The 15,995-nt window shown below is 39.7% G+C and overlaps 2 protein-coding genes across 4 annotated transcripts; both read right to left on the reverse strand.

Moving 5' to 3' along the window:
- Window positions 1-227: 227 nt before the first annotated feature.
- Window positions 228-11,451, reverse strand: LOC119902901 (mitochondrial coenzyme A transporter SLC25A42-like). 3 transcript variants are annotated; one of them, XM_038719289.1, is made up of 8 exons: window positions 11,064-11,451; window positions 7,897-8,080; window positions 5,963-6,077; window positions 5,737-5,762; window positions 5,275-5,441; window positions 5,032-5,148; window positions 4,438-4,589; window positions 228-4,301 (listed from the first exon to the last, which is right to left on the reverse strand). In XM_038719289.1, the coding sequence occupies exons 2-8, from the start codon at window positions 7,987-7,989 to the stop codon at window positions 3,976-3,978; spliced, it is 996 nt and encodes a 331-aa protein (XP_038575217.1). In that variant the 5' UTR covers window positions 7,990-8,080; window positions 11,064-11,451; the 3' UTR covers window positions 228-3,975. The 3 variants fall into 3 exon arrangements, with proteins under 3 accessions (XP_038575217.1, XP_038575219.1, XP_038575218.1); XM_038719291.1 differs by having other exon boundaries at window positions 5,963-6,074; window positions 11,064-11,450; XM_038719290.1 differs by lacking the exon at window positions 11,064-11,451 and adding an exon at window positions 8,624-8,771.
- A 235-nt stretch (window positions 11,452-11,686) lies between these two features.
- On the reverse strand, window positions 11,687-15,958 carry armc6 (armadillo repeat containing 6). Its single transcript, XM_038719288.1, has 7 exons — window positions 15,828-15,958; window positions 14,057-14,142; window positions 13,405-13,975; window positions 13,131-13,276; window positions 12,912-13,043; window positions 12,624-12,761; window positions 11,687-12,528 (listed from the first exon to the last, which is right to left on the reverse strand). The coding sequence occupies exons 1-7, from the start codon at window positions 15,946-15,948 to the stop codon at window positions 12,316-12,318; spliced, it is 1,407 nt and encodes a 468-aa protein (XP_038575216.1). The 5' UTR covers window positions 15,949-15,958; the 3' UTR covers window positions 11,687-12,315.
- Window positions 15,959-15,995: the final 37 nt, after the last annotated feature.

The following is a 15,995-nucleotide window of genomic DNA, read 5'->3' on the forward strand; positions in this document are numbered from 1 at the left end:
GTTACAGACATGCAGGGATGCCCACATTTTTGTCCATGACAATGTATTTATTTCCTTATTTACACTTTATATCTATTTTTCTATTCTATTTAATCTATTATATGGACACACTGGACATATTGTAGGAGACTGTATAAAGTTTTGATCTAATGCCAAAAGTTACTCCACAAGTACAGTCAGACATCATTCAGGGACAGGAAAAACTGTGAAACATTAACAAGCATAAATCTGTTGTCAACATCCAGTTTTATTTGAGAGTTTGATATTTCAAAACTTTCCCACAGAAACACCATCATCACTAGAGACTGGACACAGGCTGCGGTATTAGTAGGTCTGTATACGTACATTCAGTTGGCACAAATCACTGGAATTTACAAAACAGCTGTTGTATCACTGCTGCACTGAAACGAAACGACACAAGATGATCTGCTGGAACATGCAAACACAGTAGCATTGTCTGCACGTCTATGTAGGATTACCCACAAACAGGGTTAAAACAATTCAATTTGCTTTTACAAGTACAAATTAAAAAAAAAATAAAAATCACATCTTTTACCAGAGTTTTATGTCGTAGTGTTTCAGTATTCGTCCTCGTTAAGCCACTGTCAGGTTCTCAAACAAAAAATGTACTTTTATTTTATAACAAAAACGTTACATTTTTTGGCATTTCATGATTGTCAGGGGTTTGTCAACTCTCCCTATTATAGTGTATTTCATCTTGTATTTACCCATCTCCTTTGATATATAGGTATAGCAGTTGGGGTAAAATAACATTGTAGTACTCTTTACATTCTTTCAATTAAAATAAGGGTACAAATAACCATTAAATGTACTTTGAAGTTCTTCCTAAATTCCACAAATTAGTCCTAAATTGGTTGGAAAGGATTGGTTGAGTCTGTTAGGGAGCCAAGGTTCGTGTCTCTCACCCTAGACGGCAATTCCCTGCAAGGCAGTTTTACAAAATTCACATACAAAAACTGGACCTGAAGTAATACATTCAGTCACAGAGGTCCAACAATCCCCAAACTTCAAACCGCCTTCAAAAAAAATCTGCTGCCCCTTAAATATTAACTTCAAGCCTGAAGCAAGGCTAGAGAATGGAAGCAAACTTCAAAAAGGCTAGTAGAAGTAGCTGAAGTCATAGTAAAAACATTACCATTCTTTGCTAGGCACTTAAAAGTCAGTAACCACTTTCACTCGCTTTCAGTTACTGTGCACTTTCTGCTACGCTGCACTCGCTTCAGCTCAGAACATGTGCAGGTTTCAGTCATTGATCTAAACTCGGCTACACATATTTCCCTCCTGCTAACTAAAGCAGGGGGTAAAGATAACAGACATTAAAATACTGAACTTGCATCTGCTGTTAATCTGAGTGCATCGTGGTTCTCCACCATCTACTGATTAGAATTAAGATCAGACTATGTATAAGTATCGGTTACCAGAGCGCTGCTACAATTCTCCTGACTCACTGGATAATGAGGAAAACAATCAATGACCAGACAGAAACGACGCAGATAAATGATGATGGTTTGACTGAGGCAGGCCAGGGGAAAGCAGAGTTTAATGAACAGGGGTCAAGTGTAAGTGGAATAGCCTACTGGATGGGGCCGGGTGTCTAATAGCAATACTTCTCAATACCTAGGAGTGAGTATCATAGCCGACAACAAATGCTTGCTCAGCTTCGTTCTCTTCTTCACTTACTCTCTGATCAGACAGTTCCCGATTTAAATCATAATTCTAGTTTATTAAATGTTTCTGTAAGCTGCCTGTGCTTAGACACATTTAACATTTGAGAAGTTAGGCCTATTAAATGAAAAAATAAGTGGCGTAAGATATCAGGAAAAACGTATTGGTGGTACTGGTGCAAAAACTAAAGCATCAGAATCAATACATTTATAATTTAGAAAATTATACCAGGGTCCTTGAACAGAAATAATAGAAAAAGAAGTTGATAAATTGATTAGTTAATGGACAAAAACAAATAATCAATTACAAAAAGTTGCTTTTTTACCGTAGATCTTTATACAATGAATATTTGGGGTTGTTTGTCGGCTGGTCAGAACACGTAAGCAATGTTAAGGCATTATTCTAATAATTACGGGCATTTTGTTTGATAAATTTATAGAGATTGATCAATAATGAAAAGTCCTAGTAGAGTTTATTTAATACAAATAAAACAGGGTTTTGTTTTGGGAGCGTCATAGATTTTTTTTTTAAACTGACTATTGGGTGTCAGTTGAGATCCTTGCCCCTGTTTCAGAGAAAGCTTCCTGCTTCATTCTGATAAAGTGACACTTTTCTGCTCTCTGTTCCACTTGGCTCTGCATCCAGCTCCCCCAGCTAAAACACCCTGCCTCAGTACGTGTGCTCCAAATATAGAAACTATTGACACTCTTCAACAACGGTAGGCCTGCAGCAATACTGTTGAAACGGTCTCGCACAAGGTCAAATGAAAACTGAGCACTTACTCCCATTTTTGACACTACTCGACATAAAACATTGATATGTGAGATTCCCATTTCATAATGTGCTGAGGTAATTTACAATACTGAGAACGCTAAAATGTGCTGAACTATGCCTGTAACAGAGAACTCAAATCATATCTTCAGGAAGTGTGTGCATATTTCCATTCAAGCTAGTCCGTTAGCAAATACTGCTACAGCTCTACAATGGGATTTAAATCCACCCTTGTTGTGAAGTTATTTCTAGTGTCTCGCCAAGTTTTAAACAAATCACACTGCAGCTGTCCTACCAACAGCTAATGGAAGACAACATGTGTATACTGAATATATGACTATGTGTGTGTGTGTCCATTTCAGTGAAGTTAGAAAACACCTCTCAATATATTGTAATCCAAAACAATACCACTAAAAGATTACCGGAGTTAAAGCCACACCTCTCACACACTAGAGTCAGCAACAGCACATTGTAAACTTCATTAAGGTAGTATTCATTGCAGGGCTGTTGTACTGGATTACATTAGACTGAACATGTGTTCCTCCTAAACCATTAAATCAGTGTTTATGATCTCACATTTGGAAAATGACCTATCAAATTGCTTGCTTTACATGGGGCTGTATGTCAACAGGAGGTTAAACTGGAGCTGTTGTGCTCAACAACTTTAGAAATCCTTCTGCATAACTTCTGTCTAATTATCACCATTAATATTACAGACAACTAAACTCTATAATATTTTTTAAAAAGCCCATTATGTGATTACAGTAAAAACAAACAAAATAATATGGGCACTCTTTAAACTTCAAATCTGTTGGCACTGGCATACAATACAGCACATCTGTCTGCTGTCAGCACAGTAGATAAACTACAAATAAAAGTCTGTGAATTCAATCTTTAAGACCTCCACTAAAAAATACTGGACTTTAAACCTCTGTGCTGGGCAAGATTGTGCTTTACTATACTTTATAAACACCCCATAATCTGCAATTAGCTCATATCCTAAACTTTGGTATACTTGCTCACACAAACAAATCTCAAGGGGACATATTTTACTCTTATTAAAGCAAATGTATTTTAAAGTTCGCTAGTAAATTAGTGGCAACCTGCATTGCATTGGAAGGCGTCAGTTTTAAGCAGCTGGGAGACCTCAAAGTATGTTTGTGTGCGTGTGAACCTCTAAACTCTCTGACTGACAAATACACTCACAGACCTTGTCCATGAGGCATTATAATTTATGTGTACATACATAAAAGCATATTGCACTTTGATGTACATGACAACAGTGTGTACAGGTAAACAGGCCCATCCAACATACCTCACTTCTACAGGGACCGTACTTCCCCGTTTCACACAGATAAAGCGAGAGAATACATTAATATTACACACGCATCCTGAGCCAGAGTGCGTTTGCGTTTCTATCCAGCAATTCACACTCTTCACTCTTTCACCTTCTCTGTTGTTTTGTTTATAGGGATCTTGTCACCCCACTATCCCTATTTTTGTCCCTCTGCATCGCTATTATCGAGCCGTGTAGCCCATCTGATGCAGCTTCTTCAGGAGAATCTGAGTAAGGTCAAAAGTGGTGAAGCTGATCCCCACCGCAATGGGTCCTTTGACCCAGTTCATACTGAGACCTTTGTAGAGCCCACGGATAACACCCTCCTCAGACACAATATCCTTCATAGTGCCCAGGATGGTGCCGTACGTGTGACCCGTGACTCCTGCGGTCTGCATGCGGCGTCGTACCACGTCCAGAGGGTAAGACGCCGACTGGCCGATGAGACCTGCACAGGCTCCAAACGCCAGGCGCTCATATGAGTAGGGCTGCGAGCGTCCACTGCGCTCTACAGGTGAGAAGGGGGATATAAATAAGTGCCATTCAGTCAACAACTATTTTCCATATGAAACATAAACATTAGGTGTGAAAAAAAGGGGGTTGTAGATAAATACATTTAAACTTGGCAGTGGGTAGTGCGTTACCTGCATGTAGTTTCTTCAGCGTCTCATAGGTGAAGAAGCTGAGACCAGCGTAGGGCACAACACCCAGCATGGTGGGAGTAAAGCCTCGATACAACGTCTTCAGGCCCTCTTCTCGGGATATCCGCACAAACACGTGCAGAATGTTGCTGTACCTAAACGGGGGGGCACCATAAACAAACAAATATGAGCATGGAACCGATTATGGCATAGTGGCTTTCAAAAATAACATCCTTTTCAAGTTTTTATCCCACCACAGAGGTATTTATTAAAAACAGCTTGAGTTGAATTTATTTTGGTTGTTTCACCTACATTTTAAGACCACCTATTGTGTCTTTAGTAATGAATACTTGCTAATATTCGAGGCCTTGTATGACTTGAGTGTCAATGAAAGGAGCATCATTCCTAACAGATCAGAGACCTGATAGAAAAATACTTGCTGCTGTGTTGACATTTCCTCCTAAATCTGAACCTTGTAGCAAAACACTCACCAATGGAGCCCTTCATGTTGTTTTGCTGTAGTGCTACTGTCAGTGGGTACATGTGTTATCAAATACCCACTGATGACTGTGTATGGATAGCTAAAGATGACCTTACATTTCCTTTGGCGTTACAGCCATCCTAGCTCGCACCATGTCCAGAGGATAGGTCAGCATGGTGGCTGTGGTACCAGCCATAGACCCAGCCAGTAACCTTTGAACTGGAGGCAGAGCTCTGGAACACAGAGGAAAACAATTGCATGTATATCAGCCTTTCACATTTTTCATTTTCAAGAAAACAAAACATCAAGATAAAGTCCACATCTGAGAAGCAGGTCTACCAGGACAAACTGACACTTACTTCCCCTGAAAGCCATAGTAGCTTCCCAGCAGCCTCTTGTACTGCTCGTGTGCACAGAACTGGATGGCAGCATATGGGATGACTCGCACCATGGTGGCAGAGTTCCCCCTCCACAGACTGAAGAAGCCGTCCTTCAGATAGGTGCGGTAGATCAACCTGTAGGCCTCCTGTTTGTACACACAAACACAATCACACTCAGTTTGATTTCACTACTCTTGTTTAGATTTCTCTCTTTAAACATGTTCCTGTGATATATTCTTTGGAGGTCAGACTGAAAACTAATATGCCAATAAATGTATGTTGCATGAATCTATAAAGTTTACGCAAGTTCGACTTTATAGATTCTGTGACTTAAACTTGATCATTCAAAAAAAAACACGCAGCATATGTTAAATTTGAATGAATGAGAATCAGACAATTGTTTTACCAAGAAACGGACATTAAATATGTCATCAAACCTACCTTGGCAGAGAATCTTGCTGAAGACACTGAAAAACAAAATATATGTACAATATAAATAACATGTGTGCAGTGTTTCTCGTGACATGTTCTAATATTCCCAATGCTATGAATGAAAAAGCAACGGCGTTAACTCATAACCGTTCTAGATAAGTCTATGGCATCCATGTGGGTCATTTTTAATCTAAAAACAGTTTCCACTTTTAGGTCAGCAGAGCATCCCACTTACCTTGGAAAATGATTTTAGTCCTGTCCAACGGGGCGACAGCTGTCTTGGCCACAGCTCCTGCTAAAGCCCCCGAGAAGAGCGTGTTGAGGACAGACCGAGTGTACTTCAGGTCCTGCTTAGCGATGGAGGAATCACATTTAGGGTCACCAACACATACAGAATCCTGTAAAAACTCCATCCTTGTGTGAACAAACTTATGTTTGAGATGTTGTCGATCATTAAACCGGAGTTATATAAGGACAATAGATGACATCTGACTAAGCAGCTCCTGAAACCTTACAAAGAGCAGATGTCCTTAAATTAACCAAAGGCAGAGAAGAGGCTATGACACTACAAACGCATCTCAGTTAATGTCTTTCACATTAAACACATAAAACACACAAACTGAAATAGCATTAGGATGCCACTATGATTCTGCGATTGAAGATTACCAGATAATGACATATTTTCTCCATATTATGAAGCAAAGTTTCAGGTTCCCTTGACAGGAGCTAATCACAAAAATAAAACTGTGGAAGAATCAAATTATGATATTTTAGTGAATTTTGACAGTCAAATCATTAGGTGACACTCTGACGTAGCAATAGTTGCTCTTTGGTTATATTTGGCAAATTGTTGGCAGTAGCGGGTACAATCATCAGGCCATCTACCACTTTGTCAGACAGGGAAAATGCACTGTAGGAGCCATATGGGTTGTTTTCCTCCAAGCCACAGGGGGCATGATATAGCATTGTGTTACCTGGCCTCAAGGAATTTACGTTCCTGTACTGATGCAAACAGGTGCTGTTAATTGAAGAGCAGGAGTAAACCATTTTTAACTGTGCTCAGATTATGTTGTTTATTTTACTTTATACGACTTATTATTTATTGGAAGTGGGTGCTGTAAGGACGCAGGAAATAAAACGCCTTAAACTGCAAACTACTGGAAAAGACTGGACATCGTTTTTCTGAGTACATATTAGAAACAATAATCCAAATCAGCAACCAGTAGCGGCTAAGTATAGGACATAGTCACTACATGCACAACAAGACACACGTGGTAAGGTTAGTGTGGTGTGGCGATCGGCGCATGCGCCTGAGTCATAAACAAGACACACACAGCCACCAGTCAGCTTAGGGAATATCTATGACGTTTCAAACCAAACTCACCAGTCTGAAAGAGGCCCAATCGGTGACCGCCAGTGCGCTGCTTGCCAGCAGCACCAGCAGGACTACACGAGGTAACTCCAGTGTTGTTGGTGAATCACTAAGCTTGTCTATTAGCCGCAAGAGCTGTCACTTTTTTTCCTGTTGGACAACCTTTCTATTGAAACTGAGTATTTATGGTTTGCTTGCTGGGATCCAGAAGGAGGTTTTTGTTGAGATGTGGACTCAGATAAGGACGCATTCATTGGTGGTTGAACTGTGGGTTTTGTATTAAGTAGTGATTGTATAATACACTGTGGTGACCTTTTGTTTCTTGTCGTCTGTCGGTACCTGATATTATTTCATGCCATGACTTGACTCTCAAATTATCTTTCTGTGAAATTATTATTCACGCAAACATTTTGTGTAAATGTCTTGAACATCAAATAACAACATTATTTACATTAAATAATACATTAATACAAAATGCATACATTTCAAAAGTGGCAGACAAAACAAATTACCTGCCACAGTGGCACGCAGTGAAAAGGGTTAATTTCAGACCCTGGTCTTACAGATGCCTTGAGATTTTGTTTGAGAGAATTCCTCTAAACTAGAAAATCACCACGACTGCTATGAGTATTCGCTTTCAATTGAGCAGCTCTATTGCTTTTCTCTAAAAGACACAAATCATTCAAATGCACAGATTAAAACTGAGCAGCAAAAAGACAAAAAACGCAAGGAATACATTTTCAGGCAGATTTGCTCCTTTTGAGTATCATGTCTTAAAGAAATTACTAAAAATTCACCTCATAGCTCACTTCTGACTGACTGGAGGAAGCCAGTGGAAGCACATCTCCCTGTGTGAGTGATGTCCGTTGTTCCTGGACTCCATTCCCCATCCCCAACGACTACGAACAGCCGTCAGTGAGCGTGCTCATGAATTCAACCACCAGGGTAGTGGGGGGACAGCGCAACACCAAGCACTGAGAGCTACAGAGTAGAGGGAAGGGTTGGAGAGAGAAACAAAAGTCAGTTTTAGGTTCAAATTCAGCCTGAATATAAAATAACACATCTCTGCGGTTAAGACACACTTGCCAAACAGTGGATCACTTTCAAAACATTTAATAAAAATCCTTTATGCATCCATTTATGCATTGGTAAAATAAAGTAAAATCTCTTTTCAGTCTCTTTTCCTTAACAAAATAAATACATACATTAATACAAATAAATAAGTTTCGTTCATGATTCAAATTAATTAAATCAAACATTTATTGAACATTTGTAATTTTTACTGAGGAAAATTAAATTGGGATAATGATTGGAAATCATTATTGTTTTATCGCCCAGCCCTAATCTAGACGTCTGTAGACCTGTAGGCAGAGAAACATATTCTAATGTAGTACTTTCTTTGCATTGCTGACTAAAGCAGTGTCCCGTCAGCCTGTGGTGACGGCAATGGTGCTTATCTTTAACCAAGAAACTGTAAAAACAACACACTGTAGTAAATATTTACCTACAGAATAATCCACTTACCTTTAACCAACTGCTAATGAAAGATATATAAAGACACTGAGCAAAGTAGAACTACAGAAAGTTATACGCAAAGATATCTCTTGAAGGACAGAGTTGAGGACTTGTAGGTCAAAGGTTGACAAAAAAACACCACCACTGAAGCCCCTCCTTTGCCAACATAACATATTAGATCACTGTCAGTTTGCAATCAGGACATTATTGCCTCTGTAGTCAATGAAGACTTGAATGAGTAGAGCATTATCTAAGGCAATCTCGCTACCTTTACAAACAAATACATCTGCATGTTTATCAATAAGGTCATCATTTTACTGGATAAATCACTTATTCATGCAACCTTCGACCCCCACAAGCTCACTGGTAGATTATTACATACTGCACACGTTTCACAGCCAAGCACCGTTCAGGTTCAAACCAACTTTACTGTAAATTGCAGTCACAATTCAAAATACGTTAAACGTGAATTGCAGGAGAATCTGTACAAGTTGGCAAGTGTTTTTTTGTAATGATTTTTTTCACACATCCAATCTACACAATAGCAAAAATAGTTACTAATTGTTTTTGTTTTGATGTCAGGAATATATTTTTTTTTTTTTTCCAGGGAGATGTTACTGAGTTGTGTTTAGTACATTTTGTGTTGTAAACAACTTTGTTTCTGTTCTAGAGACAATATTTACCTATATTGAAAATATAAATAAATTATAATCTTATTCTTTTTTGTACAGTAAAAAAAGATCAAAGTATTGATAATGTATCTTTTCTGTACTACAACCATTTACTGACATACTGATATGTCTGCAAAAAGCAAATAACGGCTCAGCCAAATAATATTATTTTAAGTTGATAAGTTACTAAAATAGTTAATCAATTGTCACAAATGCAGGATCTGTTAATACACTACACAATTACCTAGCTGTTTCAGCACTAGATTATTCTACTGAATGTTAAAGTGCAGCCACAAAAAAAGATGGCACCTTTTAGTTTTAATACTTCACTATATAGAAGCTTAATCCAGCTTCAAATCAAGGAACTAGTAGATACTGAATATTTGCTATATTAAAAAAATACATTATTGAAAAAGAGTCCACTTAGACACATCAGAGTTCAAGGAGTTTAGCCACAGAAAGGACAATCAAGTAAAACAAGAATGGAGAGAGAAAGCCAAGAGATGAGAGAGTGAACAAAGGGTCTGTTGAAAAGCTGGGTAATCATGGGAAACTTATATTGGCATCAGTACAACAGGTCTTCAAGCCCGATCCTCAAATGAGCACTTAGACCCCTAATGCGTCCCCTTTCACCTCACCCACTGTCCTTACTCCCAAGCCAGCCCTCACCCCTCCCAGGAGCCTCCTTCCCCATGCATATCATTTTACAGTTCCTTGTTCTTGTCTGTTAACTTATTATGTGTGCTTGGTGTGCCTCAGGCTTGGCTGCAATTTCAAGTTCCCCCTCCACTTTTCATCCATGATCCAATACCTCATTCCCATGCAGTATACACAGCAATGGAGATGCAGAGCTGTCCCTGTTGATTAATAATTTTAATTAAAAACCCAGAAGTACCTTCTTGTGTGCTGAGCTGTTTTTCATGAGAAACTTCAGTGAACAACCTGCCCTTTCAGCTGGGTTACCTACACCGGTAAAATATCAGTGTATCAGTAATCTGCATCGTTTCATGTGTCAAGATAACAATAACTGCCTGAAAATGACAGAAACTGTGTGTGGGGATAAAGGATGAACAATTCGAACACTTTATCCAATTCACTCCATTAGAACAGCCATAATTGTAATGAAGTGCACTGGGCTTTGACTAAATCATGTATCCAATAAATTGTTTAGTTGACAAAATGTCAGAAAAGAGTGCTCAAACTTTTTTTTTAGCCAAGGGTTACATCTTCAAATTGCTTGTTTTGTCAGACCAACAGTCCAAAACCCAAATAAATTCAATAATCTGTAAAACAGATTAAGGTAGCACATAACGTTACTCACATGTAGCCTTCATGCTTGACAATACTACTTTTCTGCCGACTGACTATTTGATTAATCGACTGTTTCAGCTCAAAATTAAATGTGTCAATTTTAGATGAATCCTGACTTTGTGGTGCTGCTATAGTGGACTGAATTATATTATCAGGTGTTGTTTTGTCTATCTTCTTATGTTAGGTTGTTGTTTAGTAACAGCATATTATCCCATAAGCTACCATTTTCCTTGGCATGTGATATCTTTGTTATCAGAATATTTCTGCTCACGCTATATAACCATAAACAGGGTGTGGAAACAATTCAGCAGTATTACTCTACAATTAGACATTCATTCATAACACAATCACCCCGCTTCTCCTTCTGTCTCACTGGATTGATGTGCACCAGCCACCAGGCTTGTCCAAACTTGTGCACTGACAAAACAGCCAGCTAGTTGTCACTTCATACAAACAACATTTCTTACCTTACAAATCTGACACCAGCTCGAAGATATCTGATGCTTTTATATCCCTCACTTGGTGCGTTGTTTCAAGTCTTTGGCAGGTTTTCGGGAGCTGTTTCTAAGTTAGCCAAAAAGCAGGTTAAGTAACATTAGCTAGCTGTTAGCTTACTGCTACATTAACGTTAATGTTAACGTTACCCGCGTCGACAGCGTTGCGGAGGTAACAAGCTTAGGTCTTGATAAAATGTTCCGTGGTGTTGAAGGCACTGTCTTCCACACATGTCTCAAATTCATTAGCCCTATAGTGACTTCAAGTGACTGACATCGTCCATGCTGTTGTTTCTACAGTTAACTCCTGACAGCGACCCGAGGAAGTTAGCTTGACTCACAGTGAGGATTTGACAAGGGCGAGCGCTGCGGCATTGTGGGAAATGAAGTTTGAATGAGGAGGGGAACGTTTGGATAGGTCGGTTAGAGGGGCGTGAGCAGGACTTGGTATGAAGTAGTGGCTTCCTGTAGTTTCTCCTAGGGTTTTTCCTGTCCATGAGGTACACTGGGAGTAATTTCCACAGTATCTTCGGCCTCAGTCTCACCACACACAGTGTATCATCACATCTACACACAGTCACACAGCAAGGTAAAGGTGAAGTGCTTCAAGTGAGGTTTATCATAATCATGCAGAATATACAGTGTAATGTTAGCCATACATCCAATATCACAGATTTTAGATTTACTGTGTAATAATGTATATACAGACTAAAAAACAAAAAGGCAATGTTTAGCTATGGTAAAAGTTTAAAGCAGTCATTACATGTTAAAAGGCGGCTCTGCCAACATGGGAAATTAATCTGCACAAAACAGTGGAGTTATACTATTTGCATAGCAGCAAATACATTTATATTTACCCATGGCAACAAACATACAAATTTGCATCTGACATCTCATGAACATAAATGTGGTACACATATAAAATCAGCATCAGAAAATGTGTAAACTAAATATTACTTGCATACAAAACATTTACAACAGGACTACAGTGAGCTTTCTGTATCTGTCAGCAGAAAACGGCCTGGAAAAAAATATACTTAACCACTCAAGGGCGTTATGTTGACTGTGTTGACTGGAGGCTTGGTTGTCTTCACTGCTCACAAGCCTTTTCTACAACAACTATTCTGTACAAATATGTCCAGCTGGTTGCTATGTATCCCAACATCATAACATTTCGCCTTGCTTAAACATGAATTTCAGGAAAACTCTCTGCTCTCCTCTACTTTCAGTTGGTGAGACTGCCATGTTTGCCGGTCCACAGCTCTCGAAGCTCCACCTGGCATCCAAGATCTCTGAGGGCTGCTTTATACACGTCATCACAGTCTTGATGGGTCTTTAGCGCCTGAGCTATCAGGGCCTCTGCTCCCATCTCCAAGATTGGTTGGCTGTAGTTACTCATACGTGAGACCAGGTTTCTCATCAGCATACACGCCTGTTTCTGTTTAGGAAGAAAGTAAATAGCAACATAGAGAGTTGGCAGACTGTGAGAGGGCTTTCAATTAAGTATATTCATTATTAATGACCTCACATTACCTGCACATTGACCACGTGAGGATGTGCCTTCATAGCCTGCACAGCAGCCAAGGCACCTCCATTCTCCATGATGACTTTGCAGTTGTTGGGTTTGCGCAAAGCAAGGACAGACAGGCATGCGCAGCCCTGCTCACACACCTACAGCCAAACATGAACATAATCTTAGGACATTTGCAGAATTTATTTATAACTCAAACGTATTTTTATGCAACAAAAACCAACATATGAAAAAAACTAAATCTGTGGTAAATGCTAGATTCGGTCCGTCAGGTATCACATTTAACTTACAGCAGAGTTGCTCATGTGTCTGTTCATAGCAATGACAACGAGCTGGACTCCACCAGCACTGACGACTGCATCTTTCACATCATCGTTTCCTGCTACGGCTCGTATTGCGCTTAGAACCTGCCGAACCAAATCCTACAAAGAGAAAACCAGTGAGCACAACAAACATAGAATTTGAATCTTGAATCAGTTTGTATCAATCTCTTTATTTTAATTGGTTACCGGTGACTCATAGCTGTCTGCAAGCAGCGTCATCATGAATTTCAGTCCTCCTAGATCACAGATGTCTTGACAGAACTCGTTCCTCACAGCCAGACGGGACAAAGTTGCACAGAGCTCACTCAGAACAGAACTATTATCAAGGTGAGCTGTGTGGGAGGAACACAAGAAATGAAGGAATTGCATTAATCAAACCAGAATCTGATTTAGAAAAAACAAATGTTGCTGAAGCAAATATGGCAAACACCCACATAAACTATTCATCAGCTGGCCTTACCTTTCGCAGCCTCAATTAAAATTTTCAGCCCATTGTGCTCGAGAACAATACTCTTGGCATGTTCATGAGCCTGCCCAAACGTAACTCGGACATCATCGTCAAAGGTCATGACCCTGAGAGCTGCAGAGGCCTCCTTGACAAGCTCAGCACATGCGCTGTGTTGTCTAATGGCACCGGTCAACAGAGGCAGGATGCCGCCTTTTACCAAATCCTGCCTGTTCTGTTCATGTTTTAAACAGCAGCGACGTACTACGCAGATGGCTACACGCGTCACAGAGGTGTCTGCTTGGTACTTCCTAAGGACATGCAAAAGGAACTGCTGGCCCTCTGCATCCAACAAGTCTGGCTGTCCATCTGTCAGTGCAGCCAGAGCGGACAGGGTAGTCAACACAGCTTCCTGGTCCTCAACACTCTTTTTGCAGTAAGAGAGGATGACGGGGTAGGCGTCTTTTTGGGCAGCCAGGTACCTCTGGGCAAATCCAAGAGAGCAATGCTCAGTGAAGCGTTTTATGTCTTCCATCACTTCCGTTGCACCGGCAGAATCTTTTCCAATTCGGAGGGAATCCAAAGCCTGCAGGTGAAAAAGAGATGAGTGAGAGTGTGAAATGTTTATAGTAAGCAGACCCTTTTCACATATCAGGTCAAGACTTACCTGTAAGACTTCATGTGTTTGCTCTTCTTGTTTGCCATCAAATGATACAGCTGGCGCAGCTTGCACTATACAACTGAGATCCACACCTGTATCCACACATAAGTTTAGTGTTAAAGACAGCACCCTTAGTTTTAATACTTCACTAAATAAGCTGAATCAACCACTGTCAACTGACTACAGCATTAGGGCTGGACGATATGGTCAAAAATGTTTGTATCTTTCGATATCGATAATTATTATGATAAGTATCGAATTGTTATTTCTTTCGAGTTTACAGGCTGATTTTTGCTCCTGAGTGAAAGTTGAAGAAATGTGATGGTTAATTGTGGCTAAAACTCTTCTTTATGCTCAACACTTGAAGCCAAACAGTGGATCACTTCACAAATCTGAGGTAGAACATTCAAAACAATTATGTTGACAGAGATATTTGTCAACATAATTGTATACATATTTGCATATTTGTTGACAGAGATTTTATCAGTAAAATGAAGTAAAAGCTATTTTCAGTCCTTTTCCTCAACAAAATAAACATCTCAATGAAAAAATTAAGTCATTATTCGTGTATGATTCAAGTAAATAAAATCAAACATTTATTGAACATTTGTTATATTGTTATTGAAAAAACATTGGTAGGTACAGGTACATTGTTTTATTGTCCAGCCCTACTGAGCATTATTTCACACATTAATCATTAAGCCTCCTGTCTTCAGTGAGATGCTAAAAAAAGAGACCATTCCTCAGCCAAGACAAATAATTTAGTAGTATGTTTTGGTGTCACTGATTTCACTTATTTTTAAGCACAAAGCATAGATAGATATACTGATATTTTGCATTTAATATGTTTCCCATGAGTAAGTCTGATTCCCCCTGCGTGTTTATAGATCTATACAACATAAGGAAAATCAGGCCCTACCTCACTCAGTACGCCACCCAGCTTCTGGTACAGGCCATGGTTATCTCTCGCATCGACTATTGCAATGCCCTCCTAGCAGGTCTTCCAGCTTGTGCAGTGAAACCCTTACAAATGGTTCAGAACGCAGCAGCGCTTCTGGTTTTTGATCAGCCCCAAAAGACTCATGTCACTCCATTACTCAGTGACCTCCACTGTCTCCCCGTGGCCTTCAGAATCAAATTCAAGTCACTAATGCTTGCATACAGAGTGACTACTGGGTCTGCACCCATCTACCTAAACTCCATAATACAAACTTACGTTCCTTCTCGGCCGCTACGCTCCTCCAACGAACGCCGCCTGGCTCTGCCATCCCTTCACACAAAGCAATCCCAGTCCCGGCTATTCTCATCTGTGACACCACGATGGTGGAACAAGCTACCACACGCATGAAAACTCATCTCTTCCGAGAACACTTCCTCTTATAACACCTCTAACTTGCACGTCCTGTGCTCTTCTTCTTCTTCTATCCCCTACAATGATCTCGTATTGATTGCACTTTTTTGTTTTGATTGCATTTTTGTTAACTCTTACTTCCTTCCCTAGGTATTTACCCCATTGATGTGATATGTACTGTGAGCTCTTACTAGTACTTATTGCTGCTCTTACTAATATGTATTGTTGGTTGTAGATCTGTATTTGATGCTCTGTTGATGCTTGTATGTTGTTCCTCAAATGTAAGTCGCTTTGGATAAAAGCGTCTGCCAAATGAGTAAATGTAAATGTAGATCATAAACAAACTATACAAACTCACCATCAACCGTCAACAACAAAACTGTATATGCATCAACCACCAACCATTGTCATTTTGAGCTTTGTTACCTTGAGACTGAAACTGCTCCACAGCATCCCTCAAAGCCTCACACGGATCCATCTCAAACTCCTCCATGTTTTCCCTGACAGCAGCATCAAAGGTTTCCTGTGTGATCCTCCGCTTCGCCATTTTCCACACTCTGAAATCAAGATGAGAAAATATCAATTGCGTTGATT

The sequence above is a fragment of the Micropterus salmoides genome, unplaced genomic scaffold (assembly GCF_014851395.1).
Source record: "Micropterus salmoides isolate LMB-PRFRI ecotype aquatic unplaced genomic scaffold, ASM1485139v1 Ms_hic_scaffold_14, whole genome shotgun sequence".
In the NCBI taxonomy this organism is placed as follows: domain Eukaryota; kingdom Metazoa; phylum Chordata; class Actinopteri; order Centrarchiformes; family Centrarchidae; genus Micropterus; species Micropterus salmoides.

Excerpts from the sequence above, each read along its gene's own strand:
- LOC119902901 (XM_038719289.1), bottom strand. The coding sequence starts at position 7,989 with ATGGGGAATGGAGTCCAGGAACAACGGACATCACTCACACAGGGAGAT. Across the intron at positions 5,149-5,274 it reads TACTATGGCTTTCAGGGGAA|AGCTCTGCCTCCAGTTCAAA; the intron begins GTAAGTGTCAGT and ends TCTGTGTTCCAG. Across the intron at positions 4,302-4,437 it reads GCTGAAGAAACTACATGCAG|AGCGCAGTGGACGCTCGCAG; the intron begins GTAACGCACTAC and ends TCTCACCTGTAG.
- armc6 (XM_038719288.1), bottom strand. The coding sequence starts at position 15,948 with ATGGCGAAGCGGAGGATCACACAGGAAACCTTTGATGCTGCTGTCAGG. Across the intron at positions 14,143-15,827 it reads GGAGCAGTTTCAGTCTCAAG|GTGTGGATCTCAGTTGTATA; the intron begins GTAACAAAGCTC and ends GTGTGGATACAG. Across the intron at positions 12,762-12,911 it reads GACACATGAGCAACTCTGCT|GTGTGTGAGCAGGGCTGCGC; the intron begins GTAAGTTAAATG and ends GTTTGGCTGTAG.